General features: G+C 52.3%; 2 protein-coding genes across 2 annotated transcripts; both read right to left on the bottom strand.

The window, feature by feature from the left end:
* Positions 1-8,535: 8,535 nt before the first annotated feature.
* Positions 8,536-9,171, bottom strand: IUM83_02143 (ankyrin repeat, PH and SEC7 domain containing protein secG-like; the record flags this gene model as incomplete). The annotated part of the gene is made up of 1 exon (XM_067926043.1): positions 8,536-9,171. The coding sequence occupies one exon, from the start codon at positions 9,169-9,171 to the stop codon at positions 8,536-8,538; it is 636 nt and encodes a 211-aa protein (XP_067801001.1).
* A 1,305-nt stretch (positions 9,172-10,476) lies between these two features.
* Positions 10,477-14,648, bottom strand: IUM83_02142 (putative serine protease family S54; the record flags this gene model as incomplete). Its single annotated transcript, XM_067926042.1, has 2 exons — positions 10,477-11,294; positions 13,721-14,648. The coding sequence occupies 2 exons, from the start codon at positions 14,646-14,648 to the stop codon at positions 10,477-10,479; spliced, it is 1,746 nt and encodes a 581-aa protein (XP_067801028.1).
* Between the last annotated feature and the right edge of the window lie 127 nt (positions 14,649-14,775).

Genomic DNA, 14,775 nt, shown 5'->3' with positions numbered 1-14,775 from the left:
GCTTCAAACAGCGCTACCGGTAGTATCGGCATGCTGCTTGCATGCCTTGCTATGGCACAACCAGTGCAGCTACGAAAGCCGGGCTTGATTCATTCGTCATTAGAAATTCTAGTTATGTTCCGACTAAAATTTCATTGAAATAGGACAATTTCCGCATTTAATTTTTTTTAGTTTCCCCCCAAAAAGTCCCCCCCTTAACTGGATCGCCTGTTAATGCGGTTTATTACAAAACTCTAGTTAATTTGTGCAAATCAACGGACCTTGTATCACATAATATGTTATTACTATATTATAGTGAGTCCGAGTCAAACGTGACATGCAGAGCTCTGATTGGTCCGACCCTTGGGACGGATGGCACGAGCGGGCGCACCGAGCCCCCGCCTGCGGTTTTACAGTCCGTGTGCGGAGCACGCGGCTGCAAACCCAGGCAGAACCTAGCAGTGGTCTGCCTAGCAAGCGGAGGCGAAGCGTGCGAGCCGCAGCGGGCTTAGGGTTCTGGCCCAGCGAGCCTGTAGGGGTTTTGAGATCGCGAGGAGCGCATAGCTGGGTGATATTGTATGGGCGACACCCCTCCGTTTCAGCCCTCCGTTTAAGGTTGGGGGGGGGGGGGGTCCGAAGGTTATGGTTGAAAGAGTAGAGCCCCCCCCCCCCCCCGTTTCCGCTAAGGCGGGCCATATCAAAATTTCAGGTGCATAATATTTAATCAGCAAACGTAGTTGACGGAAATCATTGCTAAGTGCAGTACCTCAGGTACGTCGTTGACTATTGCTTGCGCTTAAAATGACCCGAACGTAAATACACCCAACATTGGTGGGCGTCATGAACTCACCAGTTGCCCACTGGACGAGCTTGGCAGGGTTGCACGTTGTCACCATGGCCGTTTTGTACAAAGCTCGCTTTTGGCCCAGCGACAGTATGGAATGGGCGACTTCCAAAAATGAAACATGAGGTGTAGCATGGGGGAACAAGATCGAATTTGTGCGTGGTTAGGTCCACACCTTGTGGTGAGTTTGTGATATGCTTGTGCGTGTTCAGCCCTCCAAAAACAACGTAAACCTGCGGAAGAGAACACAATATTTAGTTCAGGCAAAACAGTACATTACAGAATTTTCAGTCAACCACGAGCAACCACAAGTATATTTTAATATGGTCCGCTACATCCACTCCCTCGCTATACGCTGTAACGGGGTTACACGCACAAGTGGTTACAAGCCAATTGTGGTTCTAACAGGCGATATGTCTGTTAGAAGTGTTGGGTACTTCCTCGCCTTGGTGTAAGTGGGCGACTCCTGAAACTCGAATCTCATTTTGGGAGTACCAAAGACGGTTCAGGAGCGGCTGCGTTTTCGCACCAATTTGACCCGCCGAGGGAAAACTGTTAGGAGTGGCTGCCACCCCTGACAGAATGATACGTCGTACTATGCTTCAAAGACATGCATCGCGAGTCATTCCTGCGCCGAGGTCAGAAGAATGCACATGGAGCTCACTTCCGATTTGGTGTACGAGAGTCTCTGCGAGAGGTCCAGCTCACAAGAGCATCTCCTTCCAATGACTACTTGCCCGCAAGTGCCGCTCACGCAGCAGACGCCGCCTTCCCAACCACAAGTAGCCGCCCAACTAAGCATGCAGTCACTCGACGGATCGCAAGAGCAGCATGACGAAACCTCGAGCAGCATTAGTGTGCCTCTCACGCAGTTAACGCCGTCTCCTTCCGCTTCGTTAATCGCAGTACACATTCCTGCGTAGCCAAACAACGCCCTCGACAGCGCTTCTTCGGCTTTGTTCAGCGTCCTAGAAAACGTGCTGGGCGGCACCCCGAACATGATGCATAGAGAGCCCTGCTCCATAGGGCCCACGTAGAAGGTCAGCACGAGCCCCAGCACTTGATGCAGGTAGCGCAGTTTGGGCGGGCGACATCTTGACGACGGCTGTGGGATGTCGTAGAAGCAGGAAAACCTGCACAGCAACAGGTCCAACACCATCCTATAGTCGTAGATCCAGTGTTAGCCTAGGAAAGCAGTACATACATTCAATACAACTCACCTAGCCAGACTCGTAGCATTTATAAAGTTCATGTCGTAGCCGTAATTGTAGAGCGTCATCCAACCAGACGCGCACGGTGCGTCGAGACACTGAATAGTGAGGTAGTGGCGCGTGCGCATGGTAATGCGCCACTCCTCCATCATCAGCAATTGGTGGACGTCGCGTCGGGCGTCGCGGACGAGCTCGCACAGGAGCAGGAGGACGCCGTCGTCTCCTTCGACCATGGTAGCGCTGGCACGGGATGGAGCTGGAAGGGAAATGGCGAACTTCAAGCCAACTCGCGAACTTCAAGCAGTACCTTGGAAAGATTCGGAGGGCCGTTCTAACTGTCCTGTATCGTGCAGAGTGACTTGAGATGAGACAATTAGCGTCAACCAGAGTTTGTTCGTTAATATATTTGAGGTGGATGGTGTTTAGGACATGTCGACATATTTTGTGGTAGGACTTGTCATATCTGCTGCATCTATGTCGGGTGATTTCTCTGTTTTTGGCAGGCGTTCAATGAATGCAAAGCGCAATATTATCGCTGCGTATTCAACACAACTAGCATCTGTAAAAGCTCACATCGATGTTGGGTCTCCTCCAGCGCATAGCTCCATTGTACAGACAAAACTTATCAAACAACATTATGGTGCTTCACGGGAGTATTTCTTGTAAGGATAAATGACCGGATCGTTTCATATACGTTAGCGTAAGGAAACCCTGTGTTTTCCACTGGAAACTTAAAGAACGAATTTATTGACCTTGGAGTTAACCGCTTGGGTCGCTAAACGCGTCAACTGTCACAATATGCGTTGCAAGAAGCATTTCCGAGCTTTCGCGCCGGAAAATGGAGTGTGAGGAGGACATCTTCGGATGGCCATGCGCCCACAAAGATACCACTTGAAAATACGAAAACGAGTCAACCATATCTACGTACATGTAGTACTGGGCGGCACGACACCATGCCTAACTAACAGCAGGCATGTACATGATCTTGAAATTCTGGTTGTTATTTTTGAGAATCCACACATTTCCAAGGCCTCGGTGACAGAAAAAAATCGTGTTCGTGACACCGCAATCCTTACCGAGCGTGTCAATCCTATTAACCGCATTCGCCTGTCAAGCGGTGGACGCGCCGTTATCAAGCAGGACCCTCGCCACTTCGCGGTGCTTTCCAAAGTAGGCGATACTAAGTGCAGTTGCCCCATCGAGTGTTTTCAAGTTAACAGACGCCCCGGAGTCCAAGAGCAGCTGAACCAGTTCATGGCGACCGGCTTGGGCTGCGAACATCAATGCGGTGCAACCGTTTTGACTTGCCACGTCCACCGCTGCACCAGAGTCGACAAGAACTCGTGCGACTTCTTCGTGTCCACACTGGCAAGCGAAATGAAGAGCCGTCTCCCCGCCGATAAGTAGTTTGTTGACGTCAACCCCCTTTGCAAGGAGTACTTTCACCACATCAACGTGGCCATTTGCAGTGCCATAAGCCAGTGGGGTAAGCCCCTGATTCTCTACCAAGTCTGGCAACGCTTCGTGGTCAAGAAGTAGCTGTACAACCGGAGCTTGGCCACTTTGGGCGGCCACGAAGAGTGCTGTACTGCCGTCTGGATACTTGAAATTGACATTCGTACCACGCTCGATATATAAGCGGACGATCTCAATGTGTCCAGCTTTGCAAGCTACAGCCATCGAAGTGGCTTCGTCTGGTACGTTTGCTTCTTTTTCGAGTAGAGTCTTCACAATGTCGATATGGCCATTTATGACGGCTGCACCCAGGGCAGTGATGCCCGCGGTATTAGCGCTGCCCAGTAAAGCTCCATTCGCTAATAGTGACTGGGCAACAGCGAAGTGTCCATTATTCGCAGCATAGATGAGCGGGGTATTGCCATCTTCATTTGCCATCTCGATTTTGGCACCAGCGTTAAGGAGTTCCTGAGCAATGGCTGTATGGCCCAATTCACATGCAATGGCCAGTGCTGTCGATCCGCTCACTGTCTGCTTGTCGACAAATGCCCCCTTTTCGAGGAGAAGCTTCACCAATTCAGTGTAACCCGCTTGAGCGGCCATTAACAGCGGCGTAGAGCCGTTGTCGCTGGCTAAGTCGACTGTAGCACCCTCTTGAACCAGCAACTGGGCAGCCGGCAAATTTCCACATTGGCAAGCGATTCCCAGCGCGGCCTCTCCACCCACAAATTTCGCGTCAGCGTTCACTCCCATCGACAACAACAACTTTACGACATCGATATGGTTCTGAACAATCGCACCGATCAGCGCAGAGTAGCCGTTATTATTTACTCGGTCAATTGAAGCCCTGTGATCAGCCAGCAGCTTGGCGACAGGTATATAGCCTTTTGTAGCGGCGATGAGAAGCGGGGTGTCCCCATCTCTGTCAGCAAGATCAACATCGGCTCCACCCTCGATCAGCTCTTTAACAATATTGACATTTCCCTGCTCGCATGCGATGTAAAGAGCAGATCTTCTTCCGCCCAAATCTTGCTCGTCAATACTTGCTTTTTTTCTCAACAACAACTTCACGATATCGATTTGGGAATTTCCAGCAGCCAGCATCAAAGCAGTGCAGCCGACAGTGTTTATCAAGTCAACGGATGCCCCGCTTTCAAGCAGCAAATCCACCACATCAACGTAGCCATTTTGTGATGCCCACATCAACGGGGTGTAGCCATCTTTTCGCGGTAAATCGACATCTGCGCCACTTCCGATTAAAAGGCGAGCCGCGTCCAGATTTCTTGCCCAGCAAACAACGGCAAGTGCCGTCTCTCCTTTAGGCATTTGCTTGTCGACGTCAGCTCCCTTCTCCAGCAACAGTTTTGCAATTTCCATGTGGCCGTTCAGAAAGGCATAGGTCAGCGCGTTAAACCCTTTTCGGTTCGTGCAGTCGAGGGATGACCCGTTTTCGACAAGCAGCTTGACTGCATCAATGTGGCCACCTTGGACGGCAGCAATGAGCGGTGTGTTGCCTTCTCGATCCAGTGAATTGATCTTAGCACCACTTTGAAGCAGATTCAAAGCGACGTCGGCTTGGCCAGTCTTGCACGAAATATGGAGTGCGTCACGGTCTTCCTTGTTACTGCTCGGCTCCGGCTGGTTCTCAGGTTCATTCACGTCGTTGGTGCTGGTGTCTACTAGGTTCTTCGTGGTGCCACAAAACTTGTCGTCACTTGGCAGCTGAGCCAAATATGCTGCGATTTCAGTATGGCCTCGTTGTAGGGCGACATCCAGTGCGGTGTTGCCGTTCGGATCGACGGCACTAACGGACGCACCACTCTCGACAAGAAGTTTCAGAACGTCCAGTTGTCCTTCCAAGCATGCGCCTACGACTGCAGTCCCCCCGTCCCCTAGCTGGTGATTTATATTAGCGCCATTCTCCAGCAGCAGAGCAACAATGTCAACCTTGCCGTGTACAGCTGCAAGGAACAGTGCAGTGGACCCTTCGCTTCTCGTAAAATCGACCGACGCGCCATACTTTAGCAGCATCTGAGCCACCTTAGACTGGCCGGCCATAGCTGCCATCATCAACGGCGTCAACCCTGACTCCGCGTCTGCCACTGCATCAAGTACAGCCCCACTCCTGAGAAGTACTTCAACCACGTTTTCATGACCGATTGTACATGCGATTCCAAGCGCTTTCGTACTGTCGACGGACATTTTATCAGCGTTGGCACTTTTCTCTATCAGGAGCTCTGATATCCGCGCGCTTCCTTTTTTTGCTGCGTTCATGAGAGCGGTCCACCCATCGCTATCTTCCACCTCGACAGACGCACCTCGCTCGAGTAGAAACTCCACCAGCTCGGGGAGACCTCTAGACGATGCAATCATAAGTGGGGTAACGCCTTCGTTGTTAGCTCTGTCGATTGAAGCGCCATGATTGATGAGCAGCTTGGCTATATCCAAGTTACCGTTGGCTGCAGCTTCTATAAGCGCGGTATCTCCATCCGCAGTGCCCAAATCAAGCCCTGCACCATGTTCAATGAGAACGCTGGCACAACGGAAAGCGTCATCGGCATTCCCTTTTATGATTTCGTTACACACAATCACAAGAGCAGTGACTCCATTTGGCGCTCTTTGGTTGACATCCGCTCCCTTTTCCAATAACAATCGCATAACGTCTGTGTGTCCTCGAACGACCGCGGACATCAGTGGAGTATTGCCGTTTTCATCGGGCTGGTTAATCATCTCGGTGCTTTCCAAAAGCCTCTCAACAAGTTTTAGATTGCCCTGTTCACACGCGATTCGGAGGGCTGTGTCTCCATTTCGACGTTTCCGATCGATAGTTTCGCTGCCAGAGGCTCTACCCAGCGAATCGCTGGGTAGAACCGTGTCGGACACGCGCTTTGATTCCGCAGTGGCCACCTCCTCCTCGGGTGGAAAAACATGGTTGTAGATTAGCTGCACGAGATCAGGGTATCCACTGAAAGACGCAACCGTCAGTGGGGGCCAATTGTGAAAACCTCCGCCAATGTTGATGTCCGAGCCGCTATCTAGAAGAATCCGAACAACCTCAAGGCGCTTGTACCAGACAGCCGTAATAAGCGCTGTGCTCCCACTTGGCAGACGCGCCTCAATATTTGCGCCTCTATTCACGAGAAACTGGACGATGTCAGGAAAACCAAGTTGGGCCGCGGTGATGAGAGCCGTATACCCATCGTCATCTGCAAGCTCAATATCAGCGCCCGAGTTTACCAGTACCACAACGCAATCAAAGTGGCCGTGCTCGCACGCGATATTCAATGCGGTTGCTCCGTTAGAAAGTTGCCTATTGATATCCGCTTTATTGCCCAAAAGCATCTCAATGACATGAGCGTGACCCCGTTCTGCGGCACCGATCAGCGCAGTCCACCCCTTTTCATCAACAAAATCAACCGACGCTCCTTTTTCCACAAGGAAAGACGCTAGCTGGAGATGGCCACCCATGCTGGCCAGCATCAGGGGTAGTTTACGATTCTCGCCTGGTAAGTTCAGTTCCGCTCCACCCTCCACAAGTGCCTGGACTACTTCATAGCGGCCATTGGCAGCAGCGATTCCCAATGGTGTGGCTTCCTTTAGGGAGCGCCTGTCAACGGTGGCCCCGTGCGCAAGCAGCATCTTCACCACATTGGGGTGTCCATTATACGCAGCAACCAGCAAAGGTGATTCATCGCTGTTATTAGGCAAATCCACTGACGCACCACTTTCAAGGAGAGCTTGCGCAACCTCCAGAGACCCAATTGCACTTGACATCATCAAGGCTGTGCGATCGTAGAAATCTCTCAAGTCAACATCCGCTCCGGCCTTCAAGAGCAAATCAATAATGCCTCTGTGTTTACTGGTACATGATGCCCACATCAGCGCGGTAAGTTCCGCGTTGTTCTTGGTATCGATGGCGGCACCATGTTCGGCCAGCAGCTGCACGACGGCGGTGTGCCCGTTTCGCGCTGCCATTATCAACGGCGTATAGCCTTCATGGTCTGTCACATCAAGCAGTGCGCCATGTGCGATGAGGCTTTGAGCAGCCTCCGCGTCTCCTTGATCGCATGCAACCCACAGCGGGGATACTCCACTAGAAAGAGTCGTGTTCACATTCGCCCCTCCTTGCAGCAGCACGTTTATCGTGGAGGTGTGGCCTTTTATCACAGCCAGTGTCAGAGCGGTGGCTCCCGCGCTGTTCATCACTTCGACTGAGGCCCCTCTCTTAAGCAATAAACGCACAACATCCGTGTGTCCGTTCTGAGCCGCCCACATTAAGGAAGTATAGCGCTCGTCGCTTATTAAGTCCACATCCGCGCCATTTTCAAGGAGTATCCGAACCACGTCCACATGCCCAAACTGACTCGCTGCTAGCAGACAAGTATTCCCCCTCGAGCAAGGTTTATTCACACACGCTCCCTTCTGCAGCAATAGTTTTACCACGTCAACACGCCCGTGTACGGACGCACCGTGCAACGCCATCAAGCCTTCATTGCTCTCCCAGTCGATTCGCGCTCCATTATCCAGAAGAAACCGAACAACATCAATGTGGCCTCTTCTGGCGGCGTGGATTAGCGGGCTGAAGCCTTCTATGTCAGGCACGTCAACTGCGGCACCACCTCGAACTAGAGCTCGAGCAGACTCCAGCGATCCGGACAGCGAGGCATATCCCAATGCAGTCAAGTCAGCCCCGGAAATCTTTTTATCGAATTCTGCTCCCCTTTCCAGCAACCATTGAACTGCTTTAACATCATTCGTCATCGATGCACGCACTAGAGCTGTTATGCTTTCGTGATTCACATGGTCGATCGCAGCACCTTGCTCCAGTAACAAGTTAGCAACAGCCAAGTGGCCGGTGTCCACTGCCCGCATCAGTGGCGTATCTCCATCATCTTCATCCGTCGGGTCGATCGGCGCACCATGTTCCAGGAGAACTCGAACGACATCCACGCGTCCGTGTTCGCATGCAATATGTAAGGCCGAAACCCCCTTGACTGTCTGTTTATCAACATTTGCTCCACGCTCTAGCAGCAGAGCTACCACGTCCTAGTGTCCACCCTGCGAAGCCTGCATTAGTGCAGTCCAGTGTTCGTTGTTCAATGAATTAACCGATGCACCATGCTCCACTAGCAGCTGAACCACCAACGTGTGGCCATTCTTGGCGGCCCACATCAGTGGAGTCATGGCATTTTGGTTCTGCACATCAATCTCCGCCCCGTGCTCAAGGAGGCATCGAACCGCGTCCACGTGACCGTGTTCGCTTGCGATGCCCAGTGCTGTCATCCCGGTCGGATGTCTGTGGTCCACCTCTGCCCCCGCCTTCAAGAGCGTCTCCACCACTGAGACGTCCCCACCCCAAGCTCCATTCATGAGTGGAGTGCCACCCCTGGCGTTCACAACGGTGACAGAAGCTCCGTGTTCGAGCAATAGCTTGACTGTCGCCAGGTCGCCATTCCTGGCGGCCCAGATCAACGGCGTGCTCTCATTTTCGTCGCGAATGTCCACTGCCGCCCCATTCTCAATCAGAGCTCGAGCGACGTCACCCTGCCCGTTTTTGCAAGCGTCGAGAAGATCTGCCGCCATTTCGATTTCCCGATCGTTGTTCGACGACAGCGCAAGTTCTTGACTGAGCGAGTCCAGCGCAACATCCGACCACCATCTCGATGTTGTAGCCATTGACATGGTACCGTCTCAGCAGGATGGACACTGGTTGTAGCCACAATATCACCTTGGAGAAGCTCCAAGGCGATTGAAGCGACCTTGCAGCATTGCTACAACTGCAGAGCGCAGAGCCTGTAGCGTAAATGTATTCTGGCTTGAACCCTCCGTCTTGTACCCTACCTCTTGTCCTTCGTTCCAGCCGCACTGGAGTAGCAGTGCCATTTCACTGCCATTATGGCGCAACGACACATGGTAGAAGTGCGTGATATATCAACGAGCGTACCCATCACATGCTGCTCAGTTGAGCTGTTCATGACCTCCGTCAAGGACAAGAGCCTTCCTTGGGTTGTTGCCCAGAGCTTGCTTCGTGGTTCAAATACATGTAGTCTGCCACTGAGGCTCTTATTGCTCGTTAACGCAACGCGTATCAGCCATGTTCACCAGCATTTAGTAAACTTTCATTCACTTCCACCACTACAGTGACACCACACACAAATATCCTTCCAGCCATACACCGAGGGGCAGATTGATCACAGTAAAAGCATCGCCGTAGCCGTGCGCGGACGCACTCGTGAGTGGGGTCGTTCCATAATTGTTGGCTACGTCGACCGGCATGCCATTTTCCAGAAGCAACTGGACCACTGCAACAAGACCGGACATAGCGGCAACCAGTACGGGGTGCCGCCATCAGAGTCTATCTATCGTGCGGTGTGTGTGATGAATCACACTGACTTGACAATATCAGAGGTGTCGGTCGACCACACGTATCATATTCGTTTCACTTTCCAGTAGCATTCGCACCGTATTAGAATGCCCTACCATCGCAGCAAATATGAGCGGTGTGATGTTCACTTTGTCTGCCGCATCAACGGATGCACCAACCCAGCAGTAATTCCACATTGGCGTGGCCCTCCTTCGTGGAAAACATCAGTGGTGTGTAGTCTTCCTCATTTCTTAGTTCAATCTCCGCACCACTAGCCACGACATTCCGCGCCACGCCAAGATGACTAAATTCCCACGAAACCACCACAGCGGCATACCCATTTGGATGTTGGAAATTAATGCCTCATCCGATCTCTAACAGCAATGAATTGTCGATCAGCCACCTTGGAGCAGCAACGGCCAAACTCTTGAGGAAACTTGAATTGAGGTTGACAACCGAAAAGCAACAGAAGCTGGAGCTCTTGCAGGATGGATGAGTTGTAGAGATGTAGTGAGTCAAGCTCGAACACACTTGTGGGGCTGTCAATGACCTTCTACCGGCGCAAGTTTTATATTCCGGTACTTTCATCGAATCTTCGTCTTGTACAAGCTCCTACATTTACCTCAGAATCGTCCGAAGGGGAAGTTGCGGATGCCACGGCGCCGCAGAAAGTAGAAGTAGAGTCCCCCGACGAGCGCACCGCTGAGGTGCGCGACATGTCCGATGCCGTCCTTCTTGTCCGTGGCGAAGGCGTACGCGTCCTTGAATATAAACATTGAGCCCCCCAGCCACGCGGGCATGGGCACCACGCCGAAGAGCAGCAGCGTCCCGTGCGGGAACAGCAGCACGCCCATGGCCGTGACGGCGTTCACGGCGCCGCTGGCGCCCAGGTTGATCGCCACGCGGTGGTTTAGGTGCTGCTCGAGCACCGCCGCGGTCGTGGACAGCACGCCGCTGGCCACGTACAGGCCGAGGAAGCGACGTGGCCCCAGCACGTGGGCCACCTGCCGTCCGAAGAAGTAGAGCCCCAGCATATTGGCACCCAGGTGGCCCAGCGAGGCCTGGCTGAAGGCAGCCGTGAGCAGCGTGTGGTACAGTCCCAGCTGGAGGTGCACCCTGGACGTGGTGAAGTGCCTGAGCAGGAGCTTCTTGCCCTGCGACGACCGCGACGACTCCGCCTTCAGCCAGCCGGTGGTGACCAGCACGTTGGCGGCGATGAGGCCGAAGACCACCGAGTCACCGGAGCTAGAGCTGGAGCTGGAGCTTTCGGGCTGGCTGCGGCTCAGTTGAGTTTGGCGCTGCACTCGACTGTTCTGGTGCTTGGCGCGGATGGACAGAGGCGAGCGTGGAGAAGGATGCAACGTGGAAGGGAGGCACGTAGGGCGTCCGGACAAGGTGACACGAATGATATTCGTACGTGCAGGTGGGTGCAGCTTCAACGCTGTCCGCAGCATTTTATCACGATAGGGGGGAATGACACATATCATGCAAACGTCCAGCAGACCTCTGACGTACGTTATACCGTGAATTCGGTACAGATCAGCAGGTTGATAATGTACCGGTAGTTTAATACCGGTTATTTTAAAAAATATGAAAAAGGTGACATTCAAAATGAGTGTGCACTAGAGGAACCTCATAAAGGAAAAGCAGCAGGTGGAGTAAGCCGTATTCAAAGCAGCTCCAGCGTATTGTGCTTTCTTGAAGGAAAACTCTCAATGGTGTGACGAATCGGTTCTTGGAAACTACACGGCGAGTGCAATCATGTACGAGCGCGAGCAATACTGGAGCAAGAGTGCCACGATTCCTAGCCAGGCCGCGAAGATGCCCCACAAGTATGCCCCCGACCCTCAACCTTCAAGCAGCCCAGTCGGCTTTGCTCAATCGGCGCATCCTGTCGCTGCCTCCATGTTGGCTTGTGTAGTGCGGTGAGCGATTCTCCGCAAGATCGCCACTCCTGCTTTTGTTTGGTATCCTTTTGACGCCAGTGCATTTATTTGAGCACGAATAACGCTCACCATTGTGTCTATAACGTGCGCAAATGATAAAGCAATCCGATTAATCGTCGAAGAGGAAGAGACTGAAGATATCGATAACGCCGAGAATAATGAAGGAAGGGAATGCTTGATATCACGAGAAATTTGTCATTTTGAACCTTGCTCACTTCAATCGTTTATGCTGAGCCCGATATAAACATCATCAACAACCCGCGCACCTCTTCCGTGTATGCGGGCATCAAGACCATCCAGCTAGTATTATCTACCAACTCGGCGGACGCTCCATTATCCAATAGAAGCTTCACCACAGCAACATTGTCTTCCGAACAAGCCAACACTAACGGACTCAATCCATCATTATCCTGTAAATGTATCGATGCACCAGCTTCGATGAGCGCACGAGCGACGTCGAGATGTCCGTATTCACTCGCAATATGTAAAGCCGTCCTTCCATCCGAGCCCTGCTTGTTAGGTTCTGCACGATATCTCAACAGCACTTGCACCACTTCCGTGTGGCATTCTAGCACGGCGTTCATCAAGGCTGTCCAGCCATCCTCGTCGACTAAATCGACGGACGCTTCGTTGGCTAATAGCAATTCTACAACAGCCACATTTCCTTGCAAACTAGCCAACATTACCGCGCTCCATCCATTACCGTCCTGTGAATCAATCCGTGCGCCACTCTCGATGAGCTCACGGGTGATATCAAGGTGCCCGTTTTTACTGGCAATATGCAAAGCGGTACTTCCATCCGAGTTTTGCTCGTCAATTCGTGCTCCACGCTTTAACAGGACGTGTACCACTTCCGTGTGACCTGCTATCGACGCAGCCATAAGTGGTGTTCGGTTGTTGATGTCTGCCAAATCGACGGACGCTCCGTTGTCCAAAAGCAACTCGACGATAGCGGTGTGGCCGCCCTTAGAAGCTGCCATTAACGCATGGTCTCCATTAGGACTTTGGAAGGCGATGACAGCACCGGATCGAATCATAATTAATGCGATGTCTTCGTATCCCTGTAGGCATGCGATCAACAACGGAGAATGTCCGTTATTATTCACTACATTCAGTCTGGCCCTTTCTTCAAGCAGTAGCTTTACCACTTCAGCGTGACCACGCTCCGCAGCTGACATGAGTGGGGTCCGGCCTCTGGTGTCGGCTTTATCAACGTCATCATGATACTTTAGCAACTGCTTCACCTTTTTCAAATCTCCTTGTTCGCAAGCAACTCGCAGCGCTGTGTCCCCGTTGCGATGCTTCTCGTCAATCGAGTAATTAAGAGAACAGTTGGCTGAAACAGCGTAAATTGAAGGTTCCTGTTCCGTGGAGTCGAAAATTGGCCCCGTGTGTTCGTAGATTAGCTGTGAAAACTCAATGTAGCCACTGAAATAAGCAACCGTCAATGCAGGCCAGTTCTGAAAGTCTCCGCGGAGATTAATGTCTGCCCCGTTGTCGAGAAGGATTCGCACAACATCCAGCCGTTTGTACCACACAGCTGTATGCAAAGCTGTACTCCCACTCGGTAAGCGCGCATTGACATTAGCTCCCCTCGAAACCAAGAACTGGACAACGTCAGCATGGCCTAGCTGCGCTGCAGTGATCAGAGGACAATAACCGTCATCATCAGCCAGTTCAATGTCGGCCCCATCGTTTACCAGCATCACAACGATCCTCAGCCAGTTATACTCACAGGCCATGTTGAGTGCTGTTACTCCATTGTGACCGCGTGAGTCGATGCTTATACCGTGACTTAAAAGCAACCTCACCAGACTCGTGTGACCTCTCTCAATAGCTTTCATTAAGCCATCGATTCCAAAACCATTGGGTTGCAGCATCTCATCGGAGTAGCCACTCTTCGTCGCCGATACACTCGCACCTTCAGGTTGCAACGCTGTGCTCGAGAGTCGCTTGTCAATTCTCCCTGCGTTCCTCAACAACACGCGCACCACGTCCGTGTATCCTTGTTCCGATGCAATCGTTAGAGCCGTCAACCCATCCTCGTCCACCAAATCTACGGACGCTCCGTGGTCCAGTAGGAACTCCGCCACAGAAGCATTGCCCAGGAAGCAAGCCCGTATCAGCGCGCTCCGGCCAAAAATGTCCTGCACATCAATCGCCGCGCCTTGGTCGATGAGAGCACGAGCCGTCTCCAAATATCCGTTTGCAGTTGCAATAGACAACGCAGTCCCCCCGCTTGAGCTCTGCTTGTCAATCCGAGCCCCACGACGCAACAACGCAGACACCACTTCTGTATGTCCTTCTTTCGACGCGCGCATCAGCGCCGTCCAGCGAAACCTGTCGACCAAGTCGACAGCCGCTCTACTCTCCAGTAGAAGCTCCACCACGTCACCGCTCCCATTCGAACACGCCAACATCAACGCACTACTCTCTCCGACGTCCTGTACATTTATCGACGCGCCAGATCCGATAAGCACCCGAACAACGTCGAGATATCCGTTTTCACTGGCGAAATGCAACGCCGTCCTCCCATTTGAACTCGCTTTATCAACTTTTGCTCCGTGTTTTAACAACATTTGCGCCACCGCTGCGTACCCACTGGACGCAGCCTGCATGAGCGCCGTCCAACCGTTGGCGTTCGATTGGTCGATAGGTGATCCCACGCGCAGCAGCAGCTCCACCACAGTGGCGTGTCCATTCTCAGATGCAGCGTGCAGTGGCGTGTCACCGTTTGCATCGGACAGGGCGATGTTCGCACCAGTAGCAAGAAGTGATTGCACAGATTCTACGTGGCCCGATCTGCAAGCTTCCAGCAGTCCAGGCACCTTCGCTTTGGCGGTCTCCATGACTTCCGTCGAAGGATCGAAATGACCTGAGTTGTGGGGGTCGGTATCACATGTATCCATGGGCTATTTCTTGATACTAAAGCAAATATTTGTGAAATAGTCCGGGCGCAAAGGGACGCAAACGGAT

Source organism: Phytophthora cinnamomi (genome assembly GCF_018691715.1).
Source record: "Phytophthora cinnamomi strain GKB4 chromosome Unknown Contig0, whole genome shotgun sequence".
Classification (NCBI taxonomy): Eukaryota; Oomycota; class Peronosporomycetes; order Peronosporales; family Peronosporaceae; genus Phytophthora; species Phytophthora cinnamomi.
This window is presented reverse-complemented; position numbering and strand designations above follow the sequence as displayed.